At 47.6% G+C, this 27,449-nt stretch overlaps 1 protein-coding gene across 5 annotated transcripts in view; it reads left to right on the top strand.

Moving 5' to 3' along the window:
• TLL2 (tolloid like 2) overlaps window positions 1-27,449 on the top strand; it is a 180,364-nt gene that overhangs the window by 98,843 nt on the left and 54,072 nt on the right. For 3 of the 5 annotated variants that reach the window (XR_012159929.1, XM_073352982.1, XM_073352985.1), the window contains exons 3-7: window positions 11,498-11,575; window positions 17,241-17,411; window positions 20,011-20,128; window positions 23,697-23,875; window positions 25,276-25,381. Coding sequence is in view for 4 of the 5 variants with exons in the window: in XM_073352982.1 (XP_073209083.1) it covers window positions 11,498-11,575; window positions 17,241-17,411; window positions 20,011-20,128; window positions 23,697-23,875; window positions 25,276-25,381 (652 nt within the window). In the remaining variant the exon portion in view is untranslated. Of the gene's footprint in view, window positions 1-11,497; window positions 11,604-17,240; window positions 17,412-20,010; window positions 20,129-23,696; window positions 23,876-25,275; window positions 25,382-27,449 lie in introns of those variants that run through there. The other 2 variants (XM_073352986.1, XM_073352984.1) reach the window with 2 other exon arrangements.

The raw sequence follows: 27,449 nt of genomic DNA on the forward strand, positions 1-27,449 counted from the left end.
CACATGTTCAAAGGCGATGCACAAGCTGTTCAAACAAGAACAAGGGATGAGCCAATGGGGGAAAGTGATGATAATTCTGATCTATAAAATAAGGAAACAAGAATGAGTGCAAGAACTGCAGAGCAATCATCTTAGTGTGTGCTCCAGGAAAAGCATTCACCAAGATGTTGCAGAGGAGAATGAAGTGGTGCTTACAGAGGAACAGGGTGGATTTAGACCATGATGAAATAGAATAGATCAGTGATAAGACAGATATCGGAGAAGTATACAGAAGGCAACCAAAGCTGCTACAACAACTTAATCGACTTCAAATGGGTTTTTAATAGCATTTGGCAGGAAGGGATATGGCAAGTGAGGAGAATGTATGGCATCACCGAGAAACGGATCAAGCTGGTAGAAAACATCTATAGCAGGCGGATGAGTGTGGTGAGAGTTGACAAGAAGCTGATAGAATGATGCAGGATGACTGTAGGAATGAGACAAGGGTGCACGATATCCCCAGATTTGTTCTATTTGGTACTGGAAGCAGTTATAGCACTGAGAGATGAAATGGGAGGAGTCATGTTATGAGGGAGGACAGTGAATAACCTTAGATTCGCAGACAGTATTGACCTCTCACCAGTGACTCAGGAGGATTTACAACGAATAATTGACAGGGTTGATTGGGAAAGCAGAAAATTCAGACTTAAGATCAGCATGAAGGAGACAAAAACTATGGCAATTGGAAGACAAGGAAGACATAAAGATCAAAGTCGGAGATGCAGAACTGGAACAAATGGAAAAAAAAACTTCTCTTGGAGGACAGGTATCGGAGAATGGGAATTATGAAGATGACATAAAATGAAAAATTGAACTAGCCACTACTGCATTTGGAAAACTCTGCAAGGTCTAAAGACATTTTGATAACGGAAATTAGCATATATGAGAGACTTGTGGCGCCGATACTGCTGTACAGGTCGGAATGCTGGAGTATGAGGAAAGATGGCAAACTAAAAATATCAACTGCAGAAATGAACTGGCCATGGGGCATACTGGGAGTTTCAAGACAGCAGAAAATAAAACAGCTAGGGCAAGAAATCACGCTGTTACAGAAGACTGAAGAAAGATGACTGTAGTTGTTTAGACATGTCAAAATGGATCCAGAAAAGACACCATACATGGCAGTACATACCAGAGTGTAAGGAACTAGAAATAGGGGAAGACTGAGGATGCGCTGGATTAGACATGGTGAAAAAAGACATAGAACAAAAAAGATTTAAAAATGAATGAAGCTGTGAAGCTGGTGTGACTTTGGGAGGCCAGGTGCCAACTCATACCGAGGTCCCCATGTCTCAGCTGGAACATAGCCGGAACCTGTCTGGGTACTTGTGCGTTAGTATTGTTAAAATAGGTACTAGAATTATAAAAATGTGTCTGGTGCTTAGACATTATTGAATGCTTGTGAGTTGCTGCTGGCTTTAATTTCACTTATAATATCTGCCCCCGTATTGCAAGGTAATATTAGAGCAGTTGTATTGTGAGCCTCTGTGACTGTGTAAATCACCAGACACCTTGAAAGCCTGATCTGGAGCTTAACTCCCCTTTTGAGTTAGAAAGTTTTTCCTAATAGCAAACCTATATCATCCTTGCTGCAGATTAAGCCCATTACTTCTTGTCCTACCTTCAGTGGGCATCGACAACAAATGATCCCAATCCTCTTTATAATAGCCCTTAACATATTTGAAGACTGTTATGCCCCCTGCCCCCCAGTCGTCTTTTCTGAAGACTAAACAGCCGTCACTCTGTTGGCTCATATTCAGATTGTGATCCACTGTGACCCCCAGATACTTTTCAGCAGTATTGTCACCTAGTCAGTTATTTCCTGTTTCGTAGTTGTACATTTGATAGTTCCTTCCTAAGTGTAGTACTTTGCACTTGTCTTTATTATAGTCCATCTTATTTATTTCAGACCAATTCCCCAGTTTATCAAGGTCTTTTGAAATTCAAATCCTCCAAAGTGCTTGCAACACTTCCAGCTTGGGGCCATCCACAAATTTTATAAGCACACAGTTGAAATTGTTATTACTATAGGATATTACCGACACCAATTCAACCATAAATTCCTTTATTAAAGGCCAAATGGTCTTTCTACAAGTTCTCTAAACATCTAAAAAGCCTCAATAATAAGCAATTTACTGCATTCGAACAGTAAGAAAACATTGATGAACATTTGATTAAAGAGAGCTAAACCCAGATGTATTTAGATTCATACTGGCAGGCTCCAACTTGGCCAGGCAGGTATTAGTGATGAATCCTTTATGAGTTTACTTTTTTATGCCCTTTAACTATCTAGTGATGTCATTGCCAATTATTGGACCCAGCTAAGGCCAGACAAAGCAGGTTTTTATAATATGTTGAACAAAGTTACATAGCCAATTGCTGCACCTGGTACCCAATCAACCATGTTTCCTCCCCCCCACCCCCCCACCCCTTACTTCAGCCTAAATCTTAAAGAAGATAACACTGGTATTTTGAAGGGTCACTACAAGTTTAACACAACAACTCTTCTTTCTCATGATCTTATTCTTTTTGGTCACATGCTTAGGGCCTATTGCCCATGCTTACATCCCAACTCAAGTGAAAACCATAGTTCTAATGTGGGCCTATGTTCCCACACGTACTCTCCACTCCATTATCTGAGTCATTAATGAAAATATTGAATAGTACCAGACCCAGGACGGATCCCTGCAATACCCCATCAGATACAACCTTCCAATTTGACAATGAACCATTGATAACTACTCTTTGAGTGCAGTTTTTCAACCAGCTGTGCACCCACTTTATAGTACTTTCATCTAGACCAAGTTTCCCTGCTTTGCTGATAAGACTGTGAGGAGGGGCTGTGTCAGAAGCCTTACTAAAATAAGATAAATCATGTCTACAGCTTCCCCCATGTCCAACCATTCACTAGGCCAGTGACCCTGTCAAAGAAGGAAATTAGGTTGGTTTGGCATGACTGGTTCTTGTCAAATCCATGTTGGCTATTACTTATCACTCTATTATGCTTACAAATTGATTGTCTTCAATTGCCTGTTGACCCCAATGTTATTGGTTGGCTAATTTGTTGGAGGAATCATGACAGAAATGGAATCTGAGGGAGGAGAGAGTTAATGGCTTGATTGCTCAGTTCTGAGAGGGTACTGTGTGGAGGGGAAAGAAGCATGAAACTGGTTGTGGGAGAAGCAGACAAACAGGCAAGGCAGATGGAATAACGCGCCAAGGTAGTGTTTCCTGCACAGTGGGTCCCAACCTAGCAGTGGGTTATGGCAAGGGTCTAGGTGGGTCATCTGTCACTCTCCCTCATGTCACTCTCCGCCCCCTGGTGCCCTGGAAGGGCTCTCCCCCACATTCTCACTTCCGCTGGGGTGGGGTTGCAGGCAGCGATGTGGGGAATGGATTCCAGGCCGCAGCAGCGTGCAGGAAGCAGTCGGAACCAGCAAGCAGACAGTTGGCAACTGTGCACAGGGACTTGGGGGAGTCAAGCATGGAAGTCTGGGGGCCAGGGGAGAGGAATGGAAGCCCCCCACTTTAAATGGCATTCTGCATCTCTGTATGACCGCTCCTAGCTGGCAATTGTAGATATCCAGTATATATGCAATGGTGGGTCACCAAAAAAAGACAAAATGCACGTGGTGGGTCACCTTAGTAAAATGTTTGGAAACCAGCGTGCTATGGGACAGTCTGGAGTATGGGAGAGAGAGGCTGACTCTGAGAGCGCCTCACTTCATGTCCAACAAAATAACATGCTGGGTGCTTCTTAGGACTTGGCAGCAATGGCTGAATGGGGGCTTCCCATCTGAATCAGATCCTGTGGGACTGGAGGGGTCGGGAGGACGGGGCCTGGTTGTATTGTAAGACATAGATTTTTTTGGATTTATGAATTACAGTGAAGTCTGTCCTCCGTGAGCTCCGGAAATCAGGAAGCCCCAGGGGGATACTTCAGAAATACCCAGGAGGTGGTGGTGGTGGTGGTGGGGTCTATTGGGCATGATCCGCAGTGAAACTTTCATTGATGATGCTACTAAATTAATCTATAGCCTTCTTAATATTCCCTTTGATTTTCGGTGTCCCATATGCTTAGCTGGGGAACTGATTTTTAGAACACTGGTGGTAACGAGCTTAGTCCTTTAATTCCAAATGTGGTTCATATCTCTGCATTTGGTGCATGTTCCCAAACAACCCTGGTGTCTGAGGCTGAGGCATGATTCAGTAATAGGTCTAAACACGTCTATGGTTACTTCTGCATGGCAGAACTGCTTTGTGTTTTAACTATGTCTGGGACAATGGTGTTTCAGTCAGGTCTGGGGGGGACAGGGACCCATGGCCCCTCCACTTTTAAAGGGAAGGAGCGGCATAGGGACAGGGCCTCGGGGTGGGGGAGGGGCATAGGGTTACCAGACATCTGGTTTTATACCGGAACGCCCAGTCGAAATGGGACCCTGGCGGCTCTGGTCAGTACCACTGATCGGACCGTTAAGTCAGGTCGGCGGCACAGTGGGACTAAGGGAGTCTCCCTGGCTCTGCGCAGCTCCCTGGAAGCAGGTGGCATGGTCAGCCCCTAGGTGCAGGGGCAATTAGGGAAGCTCCGCGTGTTGCCCCCACCTCCAGCGCCAGCTCTGCAGCTCCCATTGGCCAGGATCAACAGCCAATGGGAGCTGCGGGGGCGGTAACTGCAGGGGCGGGCAGCGCGCAGAGCACCCTGACCCCTCCGCCTAGGGGCTGCAGGGACGTGGTGCTGGCAGCTTCTGGGAGCAGCATGGAGCCAGGGCAGGCAGGGAGCCTGCCTTAGCCCCGCTGCAGCACCGACAGGGAGACACTGGAGGCAAGTGGCACCCGGCCAGAGCCTGCACCCCAAACCTCCTGCCCCAGGTCGGAACCCCCTCCTGCACCCTAACTCTCTCCCAGACCCTGCACCCCAAACCTCCTGCCCCAGGTCGGAACCCCCTCCTGCACCCTAACTCTCTCCCAGACCCTGCACCCCAACCCCTTACCCAGGTCGGAACCCCCTCCTGCACCCTAACTCTCTCCCAGGCCCTGCACCCCCACTGCACCCCAACCCCTTACCCCAGGTCAGAACCTCCTCCTGCACCGTAACTCCCTCCTACAACCTGCATCCCGCATCTCCTCCTGCACCCCTGCCCCAGCCCTGAGCTCCCTCTTGCACCCCAAATGCTTCATCCCTGGCCCCACCCCAGAGCCCACACCCCCAGTCAGAGCCTGTGCCCCCTCTCGCACCTCAACCCCCTGCCCCAGCCCTGAGCCCACTCCTGCACTCCAAACCTCTTGGCCCCAGCCTGGAGCCCCCCTCCTGAACTGTAACCCTCTGAGCCCCACCCCAAAGCCCGTACCCCCAACCGGAGCCCTCACCCCCTCCCACACCTCAACCCCCTACCCAAGCCCAGGGCCCACTTCCGCACCCTGAACCCCTCATTTCTGGCCTCACCCCAGAGCCCGCACCCCCTTCTGTACCCCAACCCCTTCCCCTGGCCCAGTGAAAGTGAGTGAGGATTGGGGAGAGTGAGTGATGGAGGGAGGGGGCTGGAGTGAGTGGGGATGGGTTCTCAGGGAAGGGGCGGAGCAGAGGGCGGGGAAAGGATGTTCGGTTTTATGCAATTAATAAGTTGGCAACCCTAAAGGGGCGGCGTAGGGGCAGGGCCTCAGGAGGAAGGGGCAATGCGATGGCGGGGTCTCGGAAGGAAGGGGCAGTGTGAGGGTGGGGCCTCAGGGGGAAGGGGCAGCATGAAGGTGGGGCCATGGTTCAGGTGCTTATGGCCCCCCACATTTAGGGCACTTCTACTGCTCCTAGTCAGGTCCTCCCAAGAAAGCAGACAGCACTTTAGACTGTGAGTGCTGTCACTCTTTGAAATGCTGAATGGGGGAGATGTATAACCAAGACAACTCAGCTAAAGGTGCCTCAGGTGAAATTGGACACGTCTCTGGGAAGTGAAGTGTCTCCTTTCATGTGTGATGCTGGAGATTGATCGATCTACGAGGTGCCTGTCCTCTAGAACTCTCTGGCATGTTACCCAATACGTTGAACCAGAAAGTCTTGTATTGTCTGTGCAGCTAGTGAGGGAGCGATGCTGTATGAGTATCACATCTCCCTGATCAATAGAAAGAAGAGTCATTGGACGACTTGGCTCCAGTTATGTGCACTTAGGCACCACTTGGATCAATAAAGGGCATTAAGCCTCATATATGCTGTAGACAGGATCAACCCAGAATGCCAGCGGTCATGTTGGATGCTGTGAACAGTGAATCCACTCAGAAATGGCTGTGTCGGTACAGTCACATCTTTGGGCTGATTTCTCAGCCTAGGAGAGGAGTCCGAGAACACACGTTTGTGTCATGAATGCCATGACTGTCCTACTGGAACAGTGTTTGAAGGACCATCAGTGTTCATGTGGGGAAGGAGAAGATGACAGGTTCTGAGAGGCTACTGCAAAAGGTGGGGGGGGTTGTCCCCTTCTACTTCTCTCTCAGGTCCTGTATCAGTCACTCAGTGCCCTTCTTCGACTAAGGAGGACTTGATGGGAATTGGCTTAGAGGCCATCAGCACAGCTCCTAGCCCTGCTATGGTGGACTGTGCAGGTGCTCCTTTCCAGGCCTCCCAAGACTGCAGGAGCAATGTCACCATCATGATTTCTGGCTTTGCTCTAACCAATTCTTTCCAATTGCCTCTGCTAATTTTTTTTAAACTTCCTTTTTCCTCTCCTTTAAAAACAAACAAACAAAAACTAGAACATAGTGATGGGAACCTAAACTTCTGCTGCCAAACCCCTCATTTGCAGGTTCCCCAAGGATCAGGTCTCTGGCCAGATTTCTTCAACATCTACACTCAACCACTAGGGGAACCAGTGAGATTTCTTGGTCCAAACACCAACCACAGCTGGCACTCAGCTCCAGATATCTGTCACAACACACAAGGATGCCGGTGCCATCTGGCTAAGCCAGTGACTGACTGAGATCAGAATTATGGACTGGACTCGGAAGATCGGCTTAAAGCTGTCTAGCAGAGGACAATGCCGAGGGATTGCGGCAGTAGTGCCTTCTGCACATGTTGAAGGCAGCTGCACAGCTAGTAGAGCCAGGCTGCAGCCTAGGAGTTCTCCTGGACTCCTCACCAAAGTTAAGCTCTCACAGCTGGCTAGCAGGCTGCCTCCCATCCTTGTGGAGGCTGACCTGGTCTTGATAACACATGCCTTTGTTATATCTCAGTTGGACTATAGCAATGCAATCTATGTAGGTGTGAGAAATCAGCCATGAGACATGTACAGCTAATACTGCAAACATAAACCTTTCCTCCACTTGCTACACTGGCTTCCCATAGAAAGTTGCACCAGATTCAAGATCTCCATCCTCCTCTTCAGCATTCTTAATTATACTGGGCTGAAATATGTATGTGATGAGTTCATACTTTGGAATTATAATTGCCATCAGCAACTATGCTCCTCTGGCATGATGGGAAAGTCCATCACGAAGGTAAAGCTCATTTTTACCTTCTCAGTTGGCTGGCAAGAGAGACTGTGGAACTCTCTGCCACAGGAACCAAGAATCACCTTGAACCATTACACTTTCTGTTCCAAATGAATGGTGCATTTGTTAGACCTCACTTTTACTAATAAAAACCCTTAATTTACCTATCACTCTCTCTCCAAAATCATGTTTTATCTTCCCCTCGGGAAAAGAACAGAGAAGGGACATCATGTTGCTTAATGAATCTCTGGAAGGTGTTTTGATACTAAGTTTGTAGGTAGGGCCTAAGAGCCCCTAAAATCTAGGATGTGGCATGTGTCAATAAAACCATCCATCTGTTTAGGCAGGAGTATGGGTGTTCCATGGCTGTGGTGGTAAGATTAATAATGTTTGAAAATATCTGGTGTATCACCACAACCATATTTAGCCTTTGTGTAATCATCCCACTTTTCACTGGCTATCATGAGAGAAAATACGCAAAGAGCTTGCAGATTTCATTAGGCTCAATAGTTTATTCAAACATCTCTTTTGCACACGAAACCAAGGCTTGCACTGGTCTCCGGGAAAGAATGCAATTGCAGCTCTGAAAAGAAGCCTGTTCCAATGATGGCTGAAACACGGCAGAGGTCAGCAGCCTGGGATGGAGGGGGTGCCAGCTGTAATGCTTGGTGCCATCATTTGCAATTCAATGCCAAGCGGCCCCCTTCTAGGGGAACAATTCACTAAATGCAGTGTTGTTCTTTTTTTCTAATTCACCATATAATTCACCTCCCAAATTCAATTAAGAAGCAATCTGTTCATGACTCTGGAAGAAAGCTGCTTTTTATTTATAAATACAAAATTATTTTCCACTCCAGCAAAGATCCCCAGGCCATAAGAACTCCGCGTTAACATCTGAACACTGTCCTTTAAATATGACTGATGCTCTGTAATGAATAGTATGCTTAGGGGTGTGGAACAGCTTCCGTATAAGGAGAGATTAATAAGACTGGGACTTTTCAGCTTGGAAAAGAAACGACTAAGGGGGATATGATAGAGTTCTATAATATCATGACTGGTGTGGAGAAAGTAAATAAGTGTTATTTATTCCTTCTCATAACACAAGAACTAGGGGGTCACCCAATGAAATTAATAGGCAGCAGGTTTAAAACAAACAAAAGGAAGTATTTTTTCACACAATGCACAGTCAACCTGTGGAACTCTTTCCCAGAGGATATTGTGAAGGCCAAGACTATAATAGGGTTCAAAAAAGAACTAGATAAGTTCATGGAGGATAGGTCCATCAATGGCTATTAGCCAGGATGGGCAGAGATGGTGTCCCTAGCCTGTGTTTGCCAGAAGCTGGGAATGGGTGACAGGGGATGGATAACTTGATGATTACCTGTTCTGTTCGTTCCCTCTGGGGCACCTGGTATTGGCCACTGTTGGAAGACAGGACACTAGGCTAGATGGACCTTTGGTCTGACCCACTACAGCCATTCTTATGTTTGGGGGAAAGAAATCCTAAGGATGTCAAATTCAGTTAGTGAAAAGAGCTGTGTTGAGATGATCTTAGTGGATGTAATAAGTTGCAAGATGAAATGGAACAAAGGGAAATTTTCGGATCAGCCATCACAGCTGGAAGTGAGCGATTAGGTCGCAAGCAGTCCATCTTATCAATCCAGGTTTAGCTCACAAATGTAGTGACTTTTGTCCAACTGAATGGTAAGTGTCCCAAACGGTGGAGCTTCCATCACTTCCCTTAGGAGACAATTCCACACCATAATGCATCTCCCTGCCAGGAAGCTTTTCCTGGTGTTCAGTGTTCCCCTTTCATCCCACTGCTTCTAGTCAGACCCCTTTGTCCTATCCTGGTGAATTCAGATATTGCAGCATTTGGGAGAAGGAAAGATGGGTCACACTAAGAGACTTGTATCGCCCATATGAAATCATGTTGTGCTGGGGGAAGAAATTCCAGCCCCAGCATTGAGAGAAATTCTCAAGCTGGCAGGAGCAGACAGAGGAGAAGCCTCAGCAAGGACTACAGCAGGGGCTGGTGAGCACTGGTTATGTCAGGTGGCTTGTTGAGGGGTCAGTTATTTTATTGATAAGATGTCAGATGTAACTCAGCTCAGATAACCTAGCACAATCTGCTGATTAAACACAGAGAAATCAGCACAAATGGAGAGGTTCATACATTACCCAAAGCTGCACGTGTGTTCTCCAGATATTGAGAATCTTCACTTCCAAGAAGTGACGTCAAGTTGTCTTTTATACCTCATTTGTGTACAACAAATAGAAAATTCCCCAAATTTCACCTTGTGAATGCATACCTTTCATCCCTTTTCTTTATTTTGTTCCATGCCTGTTTTTCAGGGTACAAAGATCATCTGCACCCATTATTTCTAACATCTTATCTAATTAAAGACACTGGTACCAATTATCTCAAAGATAACCAGCCATGCCTAGCATACTGTTTATATTTATATCTTCTAACAGATTCTGCCCATTCAAACAGCAGTCCATCTGCTAATAAGTTTTCACACTAAAGCTTTACATCCGTGCAAGGCATGCTTGGAGTATGGTTCATAGTTATACAACTTAGCGTAAATCCAAAGCCATCTAAAAATGTGTAACTAACAAGCTGAGTGCTCTAACCCTTCCTTCTCACTTCACCTGCCCTCTGTGCTCCCCTCCCTCTTCTCCCCTCCCCTAGTCTTTCAGCATCCCCCCACTGGACCTGTAGTGTGCCCCCTCCCTCCCTTTGTCTGTCTAATCCCCCCCTACCAAATCTAATAAAATTTAGTTCCCCCCTGCAAAAAGAAAAAATATTGTGCCACATATGGCATTTGAAACCATTGCTCTGCTTCAGTGTCACATCCTGATCCCCACTCTGTTGTGTTTATTTAGTTTGTGAGTTCACTGGGGAAGCGGTTGTGTCTCAGTATGTTTGCACAGGGAGCCCTAAGAGCTATCGTAATACAAATAATAGATTTGGCAGTGTATGGAAAATTGTGTTAGAAATTACAAGCTATTACTTTAAGTGGCAAGGGGTGACCTAGTCCTGCTGGCAGGCTAGGGGCTCTGTAGGGAAGCATGTGATCTGGGTCTAGCTGAGTCAGCTGCAGAGAGGCAGCCTAGATTAAGGTGGAGTGAATTGTGCCTGTGTTTTAGGGAGCATCCTGCTTTATTGCATTCTGGTTTTGGGTTATTAGCGTGTTAAGATTCTGAATTCTAAGAAATAAAGTTGTGTTATGCTGCAATCTTTGAGCAAGAGTATTTTATATTCTTATCTAACTTTTCTGTTTGTATGACATGAACATAAGATTCCTCCCCTCTTTTGGTCTTTACACTCTTCAGATGTTTGCGGATCAAGATGCAAGATGTTTGCTCATCTCTCAGTCAAGCTGTACAGATCTGCTTTAATTTTCCTTTGCAAGTGTTGGAAGTAGACTGGTAATTTGGCCCTGAGTGAACTGCATGAAATAAAGTGGAATTGCACAGTTCTTTATATTCAGTATTGTACTAACACCTAGAAGGATTGTTGTTCTCAAGTGGGGGCAGATTCATCCCAGGTAGAAATCAATTAATTGAGTGGCCAGGGATGAGGAGTGGCTTATTTCCTTATCATGTCAGTGCCTTTTATTATTGTATTTAATAGCCACCATAAAGAATGCCTGGCTCTGAAATAGCGCTTTCCATTCACACATCATGTTACAAAGATGGTATTACAAACTGGGGTGCAGAGACGTGATGTCACTTGCCCATGATCACAGAGCAAGCTAATGGCAGAGCTGGGAGCAGAACCCAGTTCTCGTGAGCCCCAGTCCTGTGTGCTACCCACCCGGTCCCGCACGTGGAAGGAGAGCGATCGCTTTCCATCCCCATGGCAGGTCCCCTTCCAGGGATCGCACTGAGAATTCGATGTGCGTTGTTGTCCTTTTGGTGCATCTGCTCTCCCTGCCTGCTCACAATGGGCTCTCTCTCTTTCCTCTCTTTACAGGTGGCCTAGGGGAGCAGTCTGCTGGGCCCAGCCAGAACACCACGGCAACCAGTCGTAGTAGCAAAAAAGTTAAAAAGGGTAATGTGGTGCCCCCCCAGACTTTTGGGTATCTTTTATTTCCTTTTTTATCCACTGTAAAAGAATGTTTTGTCCTGTGTACGTGTGCTTGTGCGTATCAGACCAGCTGTATCCCTGACGCACCTTCTCGGACCTGGGTGGAGGTTCACCGGGGTGGGTTTGGTCCAGTATAGCTCAATGAGGATGCACTGGCTGGGTGGTGTTTGTGAGACTCCTTGCCCCTCTCCAAAAGCTAAGCTAGCTGGGGACATGCACCACGTTGTGAAGCAGGCATATTGAGCCTTCTCACTTGCAGGAGCTATCAGTGACTGGTTCCCTCCCTAGGTCAGAGTTCAAACACTAATGAGAGCAAAAAGAGGGAGCTGCCACTGCCTAGACTGTACCTGGTCTGTGGATAAATACAGGACATCAATCTCTGGGGCTGGTGTAATTCCTACAGGTGCTACATGCCTTGCATTTACAAATTGTTCTTCCCACTTTACAGGTGGAGAAACTAAGGCAGAGAGATTGAGCAACATCCCTGGGGTCATATACCAAGTCAGTGGTAGAACTGGGATTAGAACTCAGGAGCACCTGGTTTCTAGTCTAGTGCTCAGACCCCTGGACCACGTAGCTTCAGAATAGCTCCTGCTGAATTACCCAGTGTTTGCCACTTGGCCTCAGGATTAAATTCACTAATTCAAGGAAGAGCAGTTCATGGATATTGTGTAGGGCCTTGTTATCCAGAAGGCTGAATAGTGTTACTGGTCTTTCCGCTCACTTCCCATTTGAGACACACCGGTGCAGATACTCAAGTTTAAAACTGAGCTCAACCTTTCTGACAAACTGTCCATATCTAGTGATGAGAGGCTAGAACATACAGTGTGTGTACACAAGCAGCAGGAACCATTTCATAGCCCCTCTCATCCCAAAGCACTTCATGAGCTACAGTCAGCGTATGAGAAATCTCTTCACCCCACCGCTGAAATGCTGCCACTTCTGGGGTGGCTGTGGCAGCTAACAGCTCACCACAACACTTACAAACTCATTTCAAGACAGGAAGTGAAGAAGGAAGCTGTGCTCAGTTGAGACTGCAGGAGGAACATTAGGGAGGTGGACTCCTATAACTGTCCAGACTAGCATTTGCAGTGTTGTAGCCATATTGGTCCCAATATATTATTAGAGAGACAAGGTGGGTGAGATACTGTCTTTTTTATTGGACCAACTTCTGTTGGTGAGAGAGACAAGCTTTCAAAGTCACACAGAGCTTTTCCTCTCTGGGGCCAACAACTCTCTGAATAAGAACAGCCACTGCCGTTAGGAAAAAGATAGGGCCTCTCTCGTTTTTAGCTTCTGTCTTCATTCTTTGTGGCATGTACTGGGCACAGAAAAAACTCCCCTTCACACTGATGACTGATATGAGGACAATTGCTTAAAGCCATGAACTGTATAGTCCTTGCTGGTCGCACAATGCTGCCTTATTTGCTACCACTTCCACAAGTAGCCCCAGCTCTCTGCTGGAAGCATTGGGACGTTGTCGAGACAGTTGTTGAGAAGGAAGGGCAGCTTCCTCTAGGGCCTTGCCACAAGTTGAAGAGCACGGGGCAGAATCTCGGAGCTGCCAGCAGGGAAAGGACCAGGAGCTGCCAATGGGGTCTGAACCAGGGGCTGCCCCAGCAAGGTGCATTGGGATCTCTAGGGAGGGGAAAGCACCTACAGCTCTGCTTTCCCAGTGGTCTCCCAGCCGACACAGGAACACAGCCACAGAATCTGTCCCATGGAGCTCCTCATGTGCCACAAACTGCAGACTTGGGCTGGAGTGTGGGGAAAAAGGCGACTAGCTTAGCTTGATTGGTGGTAATTGTCCATGTGTGTATTCACTAAGCCTTATGGTAGGCCAAGGATGGTGCGAGATGGTGGCTCGGAGAAGGTGTCCATGGGGCCCTCTCTCCCCTTCCCAAACCATGTAGCCATCTGAATGATGCATGCCGCTGCCCATAGACTGCACCCAGAGAGCGTCACTGCACCCTGTTAAACATCCTACCTCGATGGCAGTCAGTGTAGAGAGGATGGGCCATGACCCTGCCTTCGTCCTGCTTCACCTCCATGGGGCTCCTAGACCCACTATCTGCTGCAGAGTCCTCCAGTCCTTGCATGGTGAGATGTGCCTGATTGTGAGGGCCCAAGTGCTAGTCTCCTTCCATCTCCCTCACCCTCTTTGCACCCCCAGAGATCTCCCCCAGTCTAGCCCATAGCACTGTAGAACACAGGTAGGCGTGTCGGGGGCGGGTGAGAAGGCAAGAGGAGAAGGTGGCTTCTCCTTCATCTGAAGCACCCGGTATTGACCGTTGTAGTAACCATAGTGTCTGACTAGCTGGCCCATAGGCTGGTTCTGGGATGGGCCGTTCCTATGCTTCTAAAATGTCTGATGCTCCTGCTCCCCTCTGCAGCCACATGAGACCCCTTCAGACAAATGCAACCGAACAAAAGGCAAATTCCAGGCATTGTGTCCTCGCTCAACCTGCAGCTTCAGAGAAGGCATTTGACAAGCAAGCATGGGCCCTGCAGGAGGTGGGGAGGGAGTTTGAAAGTTCATCCTTCCATCCCTCTGCTCTGCCTTAATTTCCTTCTCATTGTGCAAGACTGCTCAGCCTTGACAGCACTGATTTGCTGCTTCACGTCTCCGCCAGGAGGATGAATGGGACAGGGGCTCAGTCCGCAGCCCCTGCTAATCACGGTGGGCCATGGGGACCCCTCTTGCATGGAGAGTAAGGCTCAGCAGACTCTGAGTATTTTTATAATGAGGCTTTTTAAAAAAAACAAAACCAAACCCTGCGTGTGTTACTGATTCAGGAAGTGAGGCTGGTAACTGGCCACACAACCACAGTGATGCTGACAACAGCGCAAAGGCACCTCTGCCTGGAGCTTCAGCAAAAATCAGTGAGCCACAAGCCTGGATCGCGCCCCCCCAGTGAGTGAGCAGAAGAGTACGGATCTGGTGCCTGTGGATTGGAGAGGGGGCATTGCCAAAGCATTGTTCCCTTCTTTTCCCAACCCTCCACCCATGCAGCGCAGCAGAGGTCCGGCTCCTTTTGGGGTGGGGTGGGACTGGGGGAGCACAAGGGGCCACCAGCCACTTTGTTTTGTAACACATCTATGAAGTTGAAGTGTTCTGGGATGTAAGATGCCACTGGGACAACCCTAAAAGCCAATTTCTCCCACTATCCCTCGATCAAGTAGGGCACTGGCAACAACATGGCAAGCTTCTTTTACTGCCTCAGCCCTGACCTGCAAGGGCCATCTGCAGAGGTGTGTCACAGGGGGCTCACTCATTGTCATTGGGGCCTCTTTGGGGCACCTCTGGGATTTGCTCTCCACCAGTCTGACACTTCTTCCATCAGTTCCTCGCCCTGTGGTCTTTCTTTTTCTGGGACCTGGGGTGCTCCTTCTTTGTGACTCTCCCCTCCAGCCAGTTCACCATAGTCCTCCCTTTCCAGGGTGTCAGAGTCCCCTGGATTAGCAACCCATTTGCTGGCCCAGTCAGCCTTCCGGGCCACAACCAGATCCAGTGCCGCTTTCTCAGCAGCTGGTAGAAGAACTCAGGCTGGCCGACTACTCCAGGTTCCAGTCCAGGGACTCTACACCTGGCAACTAGCTCCCAGGTCCTGGGGCTACTTTTCTAGATGCCTTCCTATTTCCCTTTTTATCTTCTGGACCTCCTCTGAGTTCACTGGCCTGAATGCCCTCTTCTCAGGGAGTAACTGCAGACGACTACTTCTCTCCTCTGTAGCCCCAAACTCACCTCCCTTCTCCCCGGGAGCTACTGCAGACTACTACCTCTGCCATCCCCTTCTTTTTTTTAGCTTGCTGGCTGTATACAAGCTCAGCCTGCTCCTGCCCAGCTGGGCTTCACAATCAATTGGTATTTCAGTCTCTGGCTCTCCCCCAGGTTGTTAATTGTCCTAACAACCTACTCTACCTACAGTGGGATGGACACCCCATCCCAGGGTGAAAATGGAGTGGTCAATGACCCATTCATTCAGCCCTCAGCCCTGATGCTGCCACCCGGGGCATTGATTAGCTCGAGTCATGTCACTGGCTTGTCTTTGTGATGGGGCTGTTTGTCCACTAGGTACTGAACTGAGGATCTGTCCAGGTTGCAGCTGGGGTATGTGACTGCAGGAGGTGTGGACGTACCTGCACAAGCCTTAATGTAGCCAGCTCAGGTTCCATTAGCAGGCCAGCATGGACTTCAGCGCGGATTGTACAAGCCTCCCTGGAGCCCTGGGTAATCACTGGGCAGCTAGCCCCCACTGAAGTCCATGCTGCCGCAGTTTCGCTGCTATCAGTACCTGAGCTAGCTAGATTAAAGCTAGCTTGGGGGTGTGTACACCTGCTGCAATTCCATCCTTTCATTGCAACATAGACCTACAGTGAGACTCACTAGCTGGAAATTCCCATGGGCCATACAGCCTGTGTGTAAGTGTTCTTTAAAACAAGACAGAGGAATAAAGCAGACAGCAGGGAAGCTGTCTATGGTGCAGTAAATGGGACATTTGTAAGTGCTCTCAGAGGGTCATCAACAAAAGAAGATCTGCAGCTCGGTCAGCTCTAACTTTGGCTACAAAGAGACTGTCCCTCAGAGTTAATAAATCACTGTTAGACCTGGACCAAGTGTGTTTGCAGCAGCACCAAGGCAGATGGAAATTAACCTTGTTGCCCATTTAACAAGTAAGGGGGGGACATTTTCTCATTTTGCCTGTTAACTTTTTATTCTTTTTGTACCAAAACAAGAGAGAGAATGTGACAGATTTGTAACTGATGCTGGGGGTCAAATTTCTCCATTTTTCCATGGTGAAAACCTGCATCCTCCTGGCAGAATCTGCCCAATCACAGACCCTCCCAAGTGCCTGAAAATTACACATGAAAACTATTCAGCGTAGAATTTAGGAGGTTGTTCCTTCATTTTGTGAGAGCAGATTCCACTCCTAAGTAGAAGTAGGTTTGGCTGCTTTTACCATTATAAAAATATAGATTTGTGGAATAGACTTCAGTCTCTAAACATGTTAGTATGAAGATGAGTCGATAAATTGAGAGTACACGCCAAATCAGTAACTGCCTTCGCAGTGGGATAAACTCACAGGCAAAAGGACAAAGATACAGTTATGAGTTTATATGAAGGACCCTAGCATTGTGATTACACTGGACGGCCTAATGATTGTAATTGTTCAGCCTCCCTGTGCTTTGACTGACTGAGATGCAGTGCAATGCAATGCAACAGAATCTATGTCATCTAAAATGCCAGGAGCCCAAGCTGCCAATTTGGGGTTTAGAGGCAAATTCTGGTGCTGTTCGGATCTGGGATTTTGGTTTGGTCCCGTCTCTACTCAAACTTCTAACTCGATGTCCCTGTCAGTGAGATCACTGTAATGTGAAGAAACAGCAGAATGGCAATTCCCCATCTGCTTTAGCATTGAGGATGGGGAAGGTCAAATGATAAGACCGTCTGCTACAGATTAGCTCTATGATAGCCCTGAAGAAAACAAGGGCAGACCTGGATGTGGCTTCTGGTTCACATTAACAATCTGATTGTTCTGTTTTTGCGTGCACTGAGGCCAGGGTATTGCTTTGGGGCTGCCCTGGGAAGCAAGAGGATTTAAACAGTGTTGCAACTTTTGTCTTGCAGATGACAGGAGGAACGCCACACTCTCAAGGAGGCCAAAGGAGGAAGAGTATAAAGACCTGTCCCTCTCAGCCGCGGGCTCCTCTCCCAGAATCCGCAGGGCAACCACATCCAGGGCAGAGAGAATCTGGCCCGGAGGGGTCATACCCTATGTCATTGGAGGAAATTTCACTGGTCAGTAGCAAAACCCAATGCTTAGTTAGCTGTTTGAGGCTTGGGGAACTCTTCTTAGGAGAACTTCATTCCTGGCTCAAGGGTGCCTGATCTTTGGGAGCCCTTCCCTGGAGAGGGCTGGCTGCATGGCGAAGCGGCTAGACAAATAGCCGAACCCCACCCCTGAAGTTCCTGGAGAAAGGCCTCGGCACTCAGTCCAGCGTACCTCTGTGCAGCTGGACACTGCTTAAAACTCCTGTTCTGTGGTGGGTCAGAATCTGAGACCTGAGCTTGTTTCCTTGCTGTCTGGGTCTCTAGGATGGGAGTGCTGAAAAGGCAGGGCATTCTGACCCACAGGCATGGGGAAGAAAGTGCATTGGGCTGTTCTCGTGTGATCCCTCTGGCCAGCAGATCCCTGAGACTACAGCACCTTGTGATTCTCCTTTGCACAGTTGGTCAGTGTGATGCCGAGCCACGAAGCAGCTGGGTGGGGAGGAGGAACAGGGAGCTCTAAGCTGGATCGCTGGATGGAATGGGGGATCTCTTAGTACAGCTCAGAGACCCTTGGTTGCACCACCTTTGAGCAGTGTCCAAATAAGCATCACTTCCAAGAGTAGCTGCCTGGAGAGGGGCTGGTGTCCTGCCTACTGTGTTGCAATATCCATTGAGAGGATGTGGACGTCTTTGCCTCTCTAGTGCAGCCCTGCCAGGCCATGCTTCCTTGTGTCTTTTGCTGTTTTGTTACCAACCAAGTGCATCTTAAAACATTCGTTTGGTTCCTGCCATTTCCCAGTGCTTTGTCCAGGGAAGCCACAGGAGAGGTGCCCAGCTACCACCCTCAGTCAGAGCAGCCTGGGAAAGGGTTTAAAGACGGGGGGGGGGTCACAGCTTCCACAGAACCCTAGATGTGGGAACGAGACCACCCCCCACCCTTTCCTGCACAGGCCAGTGCAGGATCCTTCCCTGTAAATAAATCTCCCAGTGGTCTGTCCACCCTCACTTTAAATAACTTCAGTGATGAGACTTCTAGCACCTCCTTGGGGAGACTGTTCCAGTCTGATCTCTCACGGTGGCAATATTTCTCCCAATATTCAACCCGTTTCATCCTAGTACTCTGCACTATACTCCTTGTGGCCTCTCAGTGCACTTTCTACTTGAGGTTTGCTCCCTTCAAATATTTCTCCATGGTTCTAGCTCCTTCTCTTAACCTAGCTACCCAGTGAGGGTTCAATTATTGCATTGCAGTAGAGCTCACAGGACAGGGCGGTGCAGAGGCGCTGTCCCAGCATGAGCTCCTGGAGGAATTGTGCCACTCAGGTGGGCATAACTGCTCCAGCAGTCCCTAGGTGCTACAGGTGCAGTGCCACCCTCCCCTCACTGGTACAGCATGCACAGCCCCTGCAGCATGGCAGCATGTCATAGGCTCTAAGGCCAGAAGGGACCATCGTGATCATCTAGTCTGACCTTCTGCACATCGCAGGCCACAGAACCTCACCCACTCCTGTAATAGATCCCTAACCTCTGGCTGAGTTACTGACGTCTTCAAATCATGATTAAAGACTTCAAGTTTCAGAGAATCCACCATTTACACTAGTTTAAACCTGCAGCTGACCTATGCCCCATACTGCAGAGGAAGTTGAAACCCCCCCCCCCCAGGGTCTCTGCCAATCTGACCTGGAGGAAAATTCCTTCTCAACACAAAATACAACGATCAGTTAGACCCTGAACCTGTGGGCCAGACCCACCAGCCAGACACCTGGGAAAGAATTCTCTGTGGTAACTCAGAGCCCTCCCCATCCAATGTCCCATCACCGGATGGTAGAGATATTTCTTGCTAGCAGTCGCAGATTGGCTGCATTATAGGCAGTCTTGTCATCCCATCCCATCCCATCCATAAACGTATCGTCTCTAGCTGGCAGTGCAGAACCCTCTCATCTCTGCCCCTTTGGGTGTAGATGTAAGCCTGGAGCAGTCCTTGTGCACCGGGCAAAAGAACAGCAATTGCTCCTGGCTCCTGTGTAAGGGCTCTGTGTGCATTCTGTGTCGCGCACTCAGCCAGGGCCAGACCATCTGTCCATGTATGTACCTTTCAATCTCGCCTCAGAAATGACTCCCTCCAGCTTTTTTCCTCGTTATTTTTTGCTCCTAGGCTGAGGAGATTTTTTCGGCAACAATTTTGCTTTATTCACTTGGATCCGGGGGAACATACACCCAGTGCAGACCTGTAATTACCTGAGCTTTACATCTTTTGTTTCCCTGCCCTATGCTGGCACGGGAACCAACGCTGCAAGATTGTAGTCACATACAGAACAAAGCACCATGCAGCGCTGGACATTTGGCCTCTCCCTTTTGCAACTGTGCCTCTTGATGGCAGAAGCAGGGAATCTGTACTTGTTTATATATGCATGAAATATACTGTTAATGCTTAATCGTGTTCGTTAGTCATTTTAATACAGTAACTCATCGAGTGTAAGGAGGAAGGACAAGCCTGGGTTTCTATACTAAGCACTAAAGGTCCAGCTTTCAGAGGTGCTGAGCATCTGCAGTGGCAGTTGGAGGCCATGGGAACAATGGAAAAATGGGGCCCTAAATATTTGTCCTGCTTCGATTTCTTTTTCAGGCAGCCAAAGAGCTATTTTTAAGCAGGCCATGAGGCACTGGGAGAAGCACACCTGCGTGACTTTTGTGGAAAGGACTGACGAGGAGAGCTTCATCGTGTTCACATACAGAACCTGTGGGTAAGCGCCGCGCACTGGAGCACATAGCAGTGTCCAGTCACATGGCCTGCTGGCATCTTGCCGGATCCCGTACCAGCAAAATCAGTGATAGGTTGCCATCGTGCAAGATCAGGCCTTTGCTTCCTGGATAAAACTCCTGTTGAAAGTGTCCCACCCCCATTTTTTGTATTTCACAGATCAGAGACTATAAAACACATCGTAAGCCCTTTGGGGCTGTGTCTTGCCATCTAAGTGCCCCCAAAGGAGGTTCTGTCCCCATTTTACAAATGTCAGAGTGAGTCTCAGAAAAGTTAAACTCCCAGTCTTGTAAGGAGCTCCATTCAGGTGACTCGCCCCAGATCACACAGGAAGGCTGTGGCAGGACTGGGAATAGAATGTCAGACCTCCTGAGTTCAGTGCCACGTTGTTAACGAGCCCCTGTGTAGTTCAAATGGACAGATTCTTGAAGGCTCCAATTTCCTTTTCAGTATTTTTGCTGTTGGTTTCCTATCTGTGCTTTTGTTCTGACAATGAAAGTAGCTGCTGTTATTAATTAATGTAGCACCTGGGAACCCCAGCCATGGACCAAGGCCCTGTTGTGCTAGGCACTGTACGAACACACAACAAAAAGATCATTTCTGTCTCCAAAGTGCTTACAGTCAAAGTAAATGGGACAGTGTGTCTCTGTTTATAGTTAATTTCTAACTCTTTTCACCCTCTGGCTTCATTCATTAGCCTATAGGTCATTTGGGGAGGTAAACGCTGAATGAGAGTGTCAGAATTCCCTACCTCTTGCCCCTGTAATACCTGTTCGTTTAAAAAAAAAAAAAGTCATGCACATATTTTAAATTTTTGTCAGGTTTTCGGGGAAGGGAGGAAAAACAAAATGTAAACGTTGGGCCTATTGGCTCTTTAAACCAGGGCTTTCCTTAAGTCATAAAAGTGTTACACGCAAGGTGTGTCAAAGCACAGTGGGAAGGTGGGTAGGTAGGGAGATGGCATTGTTGGGGGTGGGGGTAGGAGGGTGCGTGCCTTCCCTTTGCTTGACTCAAGCACTTGATTGACTCAGGCACTTTTGCAAATGCCACCAAGTTCCCACTTGCATCTTTAGGCACCTAATACCTACGTAACTCGGGCCCCAGATTTTCCGCCTAAGAAATCTATTGCTGGTGAATGTGCTTGGTCCCCTCTAATCATTCCCCCTCTGCCATTCAGGCTACATCTACCCTTGGAGCCGGGGTGGTGATTCCCCACTCACTTAGACATACTCACACTCGGACTCATCAAACCAGTGCGCTAAAAATAGTAATGTAGTCACAGTAGCACAAGCAGTAGCAAGTGACAGCAGGGCCATGGGATCCAGGTGAGTTTGTGCTCAGGGCAGCTAGACCTGCTTGCCACTGTCCATGCTACCATGGCTCTGCTACTATTTTTAGCTTGCTAGCTCAATGAGAACTAGCATGAGTATGTCTACACAAGCTGGGAATCACACCTCGAGCTCCAGGTGGAGACATAGCCTCAGTTTCAAGAACCCAGCATAAGTTATTGGCCCCTCGGGATAGGGGGTCTTGCCATCCGGGATGCTCTTGCTGAAATGGGCCTGAGCATTTGAGGGAGTTCCAAATCCAGCTTCATGCCTCCTCATCACAGAGGGTCTTCTCCTGAACACAGAGTTTGAACACCTCCAAACCTGATGGAGTCCAGATCTAATCTAAACTCCCCAGGCCTATCTCTCATTAGAGAGAGATACCATGCTCTTCAGTCAAAAAACCCCCCAAAACATTAGCCTGCAGCATAGGGCGACCTGAGGCTGTTCTGCTCCAAAAACCTACCCCAGATAAAAAAGCTAAAAGGGATGTGAGTGTGAGAGAGGGAGAGAGAGAGAGACAGACAGCATGCACGATCTCTCGATAAGATTAGACCTGTCTTCTCTGGAGCACCTTGAGCCAATAAAACATAACAGCAGCCATACTGGGTCAGACCAGAGGTCCATCTAGCCCAGTATCCTGTCTTCCGACAGTGGCCAATGTCAGGTTCCCCCGAGGGAATGAACAGAACAGGTAATCATCAAGTGATCCATCCCCTGTCGCCCATTCCCAGCTTCTGGAAAACAGAGGCTAAGGACACCATCTCTGCCATTCTGGCTACATAATTCTAAATTATTCAGTGGATCTGATTCCATCCAGCAGGGCAGTGGTGCATACTCTGCCAGTTGATAGACACATGCTACTCCAGCCATACCAGTGTAACCCTTCTGCCTGTCAGAGTTGGCAGCAACAAGGGCTGGGTTCAATATCTAGGGGATCCATTCCAATAACACAATGCAAACCGGCTCGAGCCCCCACCCAGTGACCTGGGACAAATATATACCACCCCCGCTGGGCGCCTCCAAGAGGCAATACTTCCCCTCTTGCAAGCACATAGTCTGAGTGTAGCAAAAAGCCTTTTAATAACAGAGAGAAACAATGTGGCATTATGTTGGGGAAACACCACCAACAGGATTCATAACACAACCCATGAGCAAAAAAAAACCCACCCCAAGCAAATTGGGGCATGCCCTTTTCCCTTTGGTTCTTGAGTCCAGCAACCCCAAATCACCCAAAGTCCCAAAAATCCAATGCCCCAAAAGTCTCTGTCCCTGGTCAGGGTAGCCCCAGAGTTCGAAAGTTTATCTGCGGAGCTTTACCTCCCAACCTGGGTGGAAATGGGACGGGGGTAAGAGGCACCTTACATGATCTGAAGCTGACCGCTCCATAGCGGCGCTCCGCTCCACCAGCCACCCCACGAACTCCTTCGCTCAGCTGCACTCCGCTCCGCCAGCCGCCCCACGAACTCCTTCGTTCAGCTCCATGGCCCACAAGCAGCTCCTGCCATCCACAAACTGCTCCGCGTCAAACTGCTTCACCAGCCGGTCTGCAAGGCACTCCAGCCATCCCGCAAACTGCTCCACAATATATCTTCAGGCTCCCCCCCTACTTAACACATCACTCAGTGATTTCAGCTCTTAGTGCACCAGCACTGGGGCTCCCCTACTACAAGCTGAATTCACCTGTCAGCCCAAAGTGAGCTCAGCAGCCTATAACTAGACTTCTAATGAAATCAAAATTAGCTCTGATATTCCACAGTGGAGAGAGGAGGAAGTGCAATTAGCATGTAAAGCCCTCACCAAGGGGCCCAAACCACCAAGTATTAATACTTGTCCCCAGCCTCTCTCCATTCACACAGTTTTGGAACCCATGACCCTTGCCTAGCGAGTGCTACTTAGTTGATGGTGAATCCATCCATCATAACAAAAGGCCACGTACAGTTCCAAGCACAGTTCCCATAATCAGGGTAATAATTTATTCTTCCTGCCCCGATAACAGAGACACTGGGGATCCCACAGCAGCCAAAGTGACCATTTGGGCAGCTATGGTCTCATTCTAGGTGTGGTGGGTGTGCCTATGCAAATGAGATTGGCCCCTGAAGTTCTTTTCCACAACTTGCCACACCTCACCACCAGATGTCAGGGTGGAGCTCATCCTGACACTGCTTACACCAGCATGGTTTCATTCATTAAAGTCACTCATCCAGTTGTTTGTTTTTCCAGTTGCTGCTCATATGTGGGTCGTCGAGGGGGAGGTCCCCAGGCCATATCCATTGGCAAGAACTGTGATAAGTTTGGCATCGTGGCCCACGAGCTGGGCCACGTGGTTGGGTTTTGGCACGAGCACACGCGGCCCGACCGGGACCAGCATGTCACGATCATCAGGGAAAACATACAGCAAGGTAAAGAAGAAGCTCTCATACCAATTTCAGATGCTGTGTGGTGGAAACCTCAAATCTCCCTGGGCTTGTGCACAACTCCCCTTCAGCTAAGAGTCACAGCGGGTAGCCTCAGTTATTGCAAAAGGAAACCAAACTACAATGCCAGGCATTGCAGAGAAAGAGGGCCAAAATATTCTGGTGACTAGCAATTTTAATACACTGGGAGGGGAATTTTCAGAGGGTAAGATCCAGTCCCCTTTAATGTCACTAGTTGCTTCTGGAATTCTCAGCCATAGATATTTACTAAACAGAATTATATTAAAGGAACTTACAAGATAGCTGAGAAGCCCAGTCATTATTTTGCTAACTTCAGAAATGTAAATGGTACTGGTGCTTCTCTTGATGCCAGAAGTTGCTTTACCTATCTGGTTATGTACATTAGGACGAGAGCTGGATAAGTTAGTCATAATTGTGAGCTCTCTCTAACTTTTCCAGTATGACAACAAGCACTACAGGACATGTGCTAGGCTGTGACTGACTTTTCCAGAGCATTTCTTGAGGTAAAGTTATATGGGAGAAATAGGATCAAATGTATTTTGAAACCAATATGGAAAGGGGGTTGGGCCCAACAGAGACTTGTTCTTCATTTTAGGCCCTTTGTACATCTCAGCAGGTATAATACATTTTACATAGACCATCCAGAAATACCCCTTTTGAGTAGAGCTGGGTGAAACTTTTCTGACAAAGCATTTTTTCACTGAACTATATAGTTTTAGGTTACCTGAAGCATGCTGTGAATTTGTGTCAAATTAGCCAAATTATCTGAGCAAAAAAATAAATAAATAAAAAGAAGTCAATGTTTTTCTTGTGATGTTTTCAAAACAGAATGTTTTGTTTTTATTCAAAATTTGGTTCAAATTTACTCTTGATTTTATTTTTAAACAGGTTTAAAAAAATCCCAAAACGAAATGTTTTATTCCACCCAAACCAATTTTATTTTCAACTTTTTCGTTTTGCCAAAAAATCTGAGACAGCAGGTGGATGAGATAATCTCTTATTGGACCATCTTCTATCGGTGAAAGAGAAGAGCGTTCAAGCTTACCCAGAGCTCTTCTTCTGAGTAAATTCAAAAGCTTGTCTCTGTCACCAACAGAAGTTGGTCCGATAAAATATATTACTTCATCCACCTTGTCTCCCTAATATCCTGCGACCAGCATGGCTACAACACTGCAGACAAAAAATTTGAAACATTTATTTTGGGTTGACCCAAAATGAAAATATTTTCTAATTTTTATTTTGGTGATTTGGCCACCAAACCAAAAATTATTTGTTTGCATCGCTTGGCTTATGAGTGCTCTTTTGAGCAAGGCTTTCAGATTTCCAAGAAACATTTTTCCTTTTAATGGAGCCTTGTGTCGCAGGTCAGGAGTACAACTTCTTAAAGATGGAAGCTGGGGAAGTGAATTCTCTGGGAGAAACCTATGACTTTGACAGCATCATGCACTACGCCCGGAACACCTTCTCAAGGTCGGAATCCAAGGTTATTTCTCTTTACTACTTTATATAGCGCTTGGCTACCCAGGCTGTGTAGCGGCTAGAAGGAGAGCTGTGAGTTTATTGCAGATAAGTATGGCATATGCAACGATTTCAGGTGAAGGATGTATCAAGCTGCAGGAATTTGCCTGGCGAGCTTCATAAAGCAGAAACATAAAAATGACTCAGTGGAAACATGGGCAAATCCTGTCCTCTTCCCCACTACCCTGACCTCCACCTTGCACAAATACCCGTAAGACCTGACTTCCAAATATACTATAGAGAAACCAGGTACTTCCTGGCCGGTGTCGGCATTCTCTCCTTCCTCCCCAGTTGAAGTGACTCTGAGTGCTTTTAGCTTGCTCCTCCCACTGCAAGGATAGCGAAGGTCAAAATGTGAGTGTCGGTGGGAATTGGGCCCATATATCTGGACCCAATTCTGCCCCCACTGGTCTTGTCTAGACTTTAGGACCTGCAACTCACCACTGGTGCAGGCTAGAATGGATGGCTGTCACTGGTGGAGTAGTCCATTTTGGGTCCTTATGTAGCTGAAGCTTGTGGGAGCAAGTTAAACAATTGCAGAATTCCCATCCATGTTACAGGACAATACAAACAAACAAAGATGCTGCTGACAAGACATCACCATTTTTAGGAGCTGGAATCCTGGCTTATCCTTCTGTCATGATTAGCAAGCTAAAAAATACAACTTGTTGAGAGGTTCATGATGCTGATGACTGAAACTTACCTACTTGTGCTCTGAGCTGGGTGGAGTGAGGGCGGGTATGGGGGGTATCCCTGGGGAACTTTCAGCTCAGTTAATGAAGACCGTGCCAAGCGTCCCTGCCCAAGAAGAGCCATTTACATGTGTGTAAACAAGCAGTGACCTGACATAATTCTCCTGCTCACACAGCTCTGAGCAGTGTCATTGATTCTACAAAAGCAGTGGCACACCATTGCCTCAGCAAGGAAACTTAGATTAGTAACGTAAACCTTGACATTCACATTCCAGGGGCCGCATGCACTCAAAATCTCTTCTGTCTGAAAAGGGACTTGTTCCAAAAACCTCTCCTGCCACTGTAAGTGGAAGACTGGAGGAAAATTATTTTTTAGAAGATATTGAGCTAAGTGTCTGAGAGTCAGATGCTGTGATGAGTATGTAGATAAAAGTGTGTGATGCCAGCTCCCACAATCCAACCAACTCCTTTATTGTACAGGGGACTTCAGTGTTACACAGCATGGTTGTGTGTGAGGATAATTCTGAACTTAGCTTTGAGCTTCCTGGTTTTCAGACTTGTGCTTTTGAATTGCAGCAATGCATTAAGCTTTATTTCCTTAACACTCCCAGACAAATCACTTTGCTAAGATAGAAGTTAAGTTGTAAATACAATCAATAACTTCAATTATTTTATTATTGCTGTACGTGATCAAGTACCCTGTGCTATGCACTACAGACTTATGACTATGGACTGTAGAATTATAAAAGGAGAGAGGAAGTTGCTAACTCCTTTCCCCTTTCAATGGTTAGTTGGAGAGAGGTGAATATAAGAATCTTTGGCCTACATTTCCAATTTAGCTAAAAGAACTGGAGTACTTGTGGCACCTTAGAGACTAACAAATTTAGCTGAGCATAAGCTTTCGTGGGCTACAGCCCACTTCATCGGATGCATCCGATGAAGTGAGCTGTAGCTCACGAAAGCTCATGCTCAAATAAATTGGTTAGTCTCTAAGGTGACACTAGTACTCCTTTTCTTAATCCAAACTGGATGTTCTCACCCCAAACAGAGGTCACGCTATGACAGTAAGGTTACAATCCAAGATGGAGGTTGTGGGACAAAAAGGAGTTCACAGTCTGATACTGGCATATCCCACTCTGTCAGAGCCACTGTGAAAGGAAGCATGGGACCAGGCCCGCTGACAGGAGGGGCAAAGGGGGCAAGTGTCCAGGGGCCTGGGCTATTTAAAAGGGCCCCAGGCCACTGCCATGGTAGCAGCTGCCAGGAGCCCAGGGCCCTTTTAAACGCCCAGGCAGGCCACAGGGCTGCTAGGTGTGTGCGTGGTGATT

Source organism: Lepidochelys kempii, chromosome 7 (genome assembly GCF_965140265.1).
Source record: "Lepidochelys kempii isolate rLepKem1 chromosome 7, rLepKem1.hap2, whole genome shotgun sequence".
Classification (NCBI taxonomy): domain Eukaryota; kingdom Metazoa; phylum Chordata; order Testudines; family Cheloniidae; genus Lepidochelys; species Lepidochelys kempii.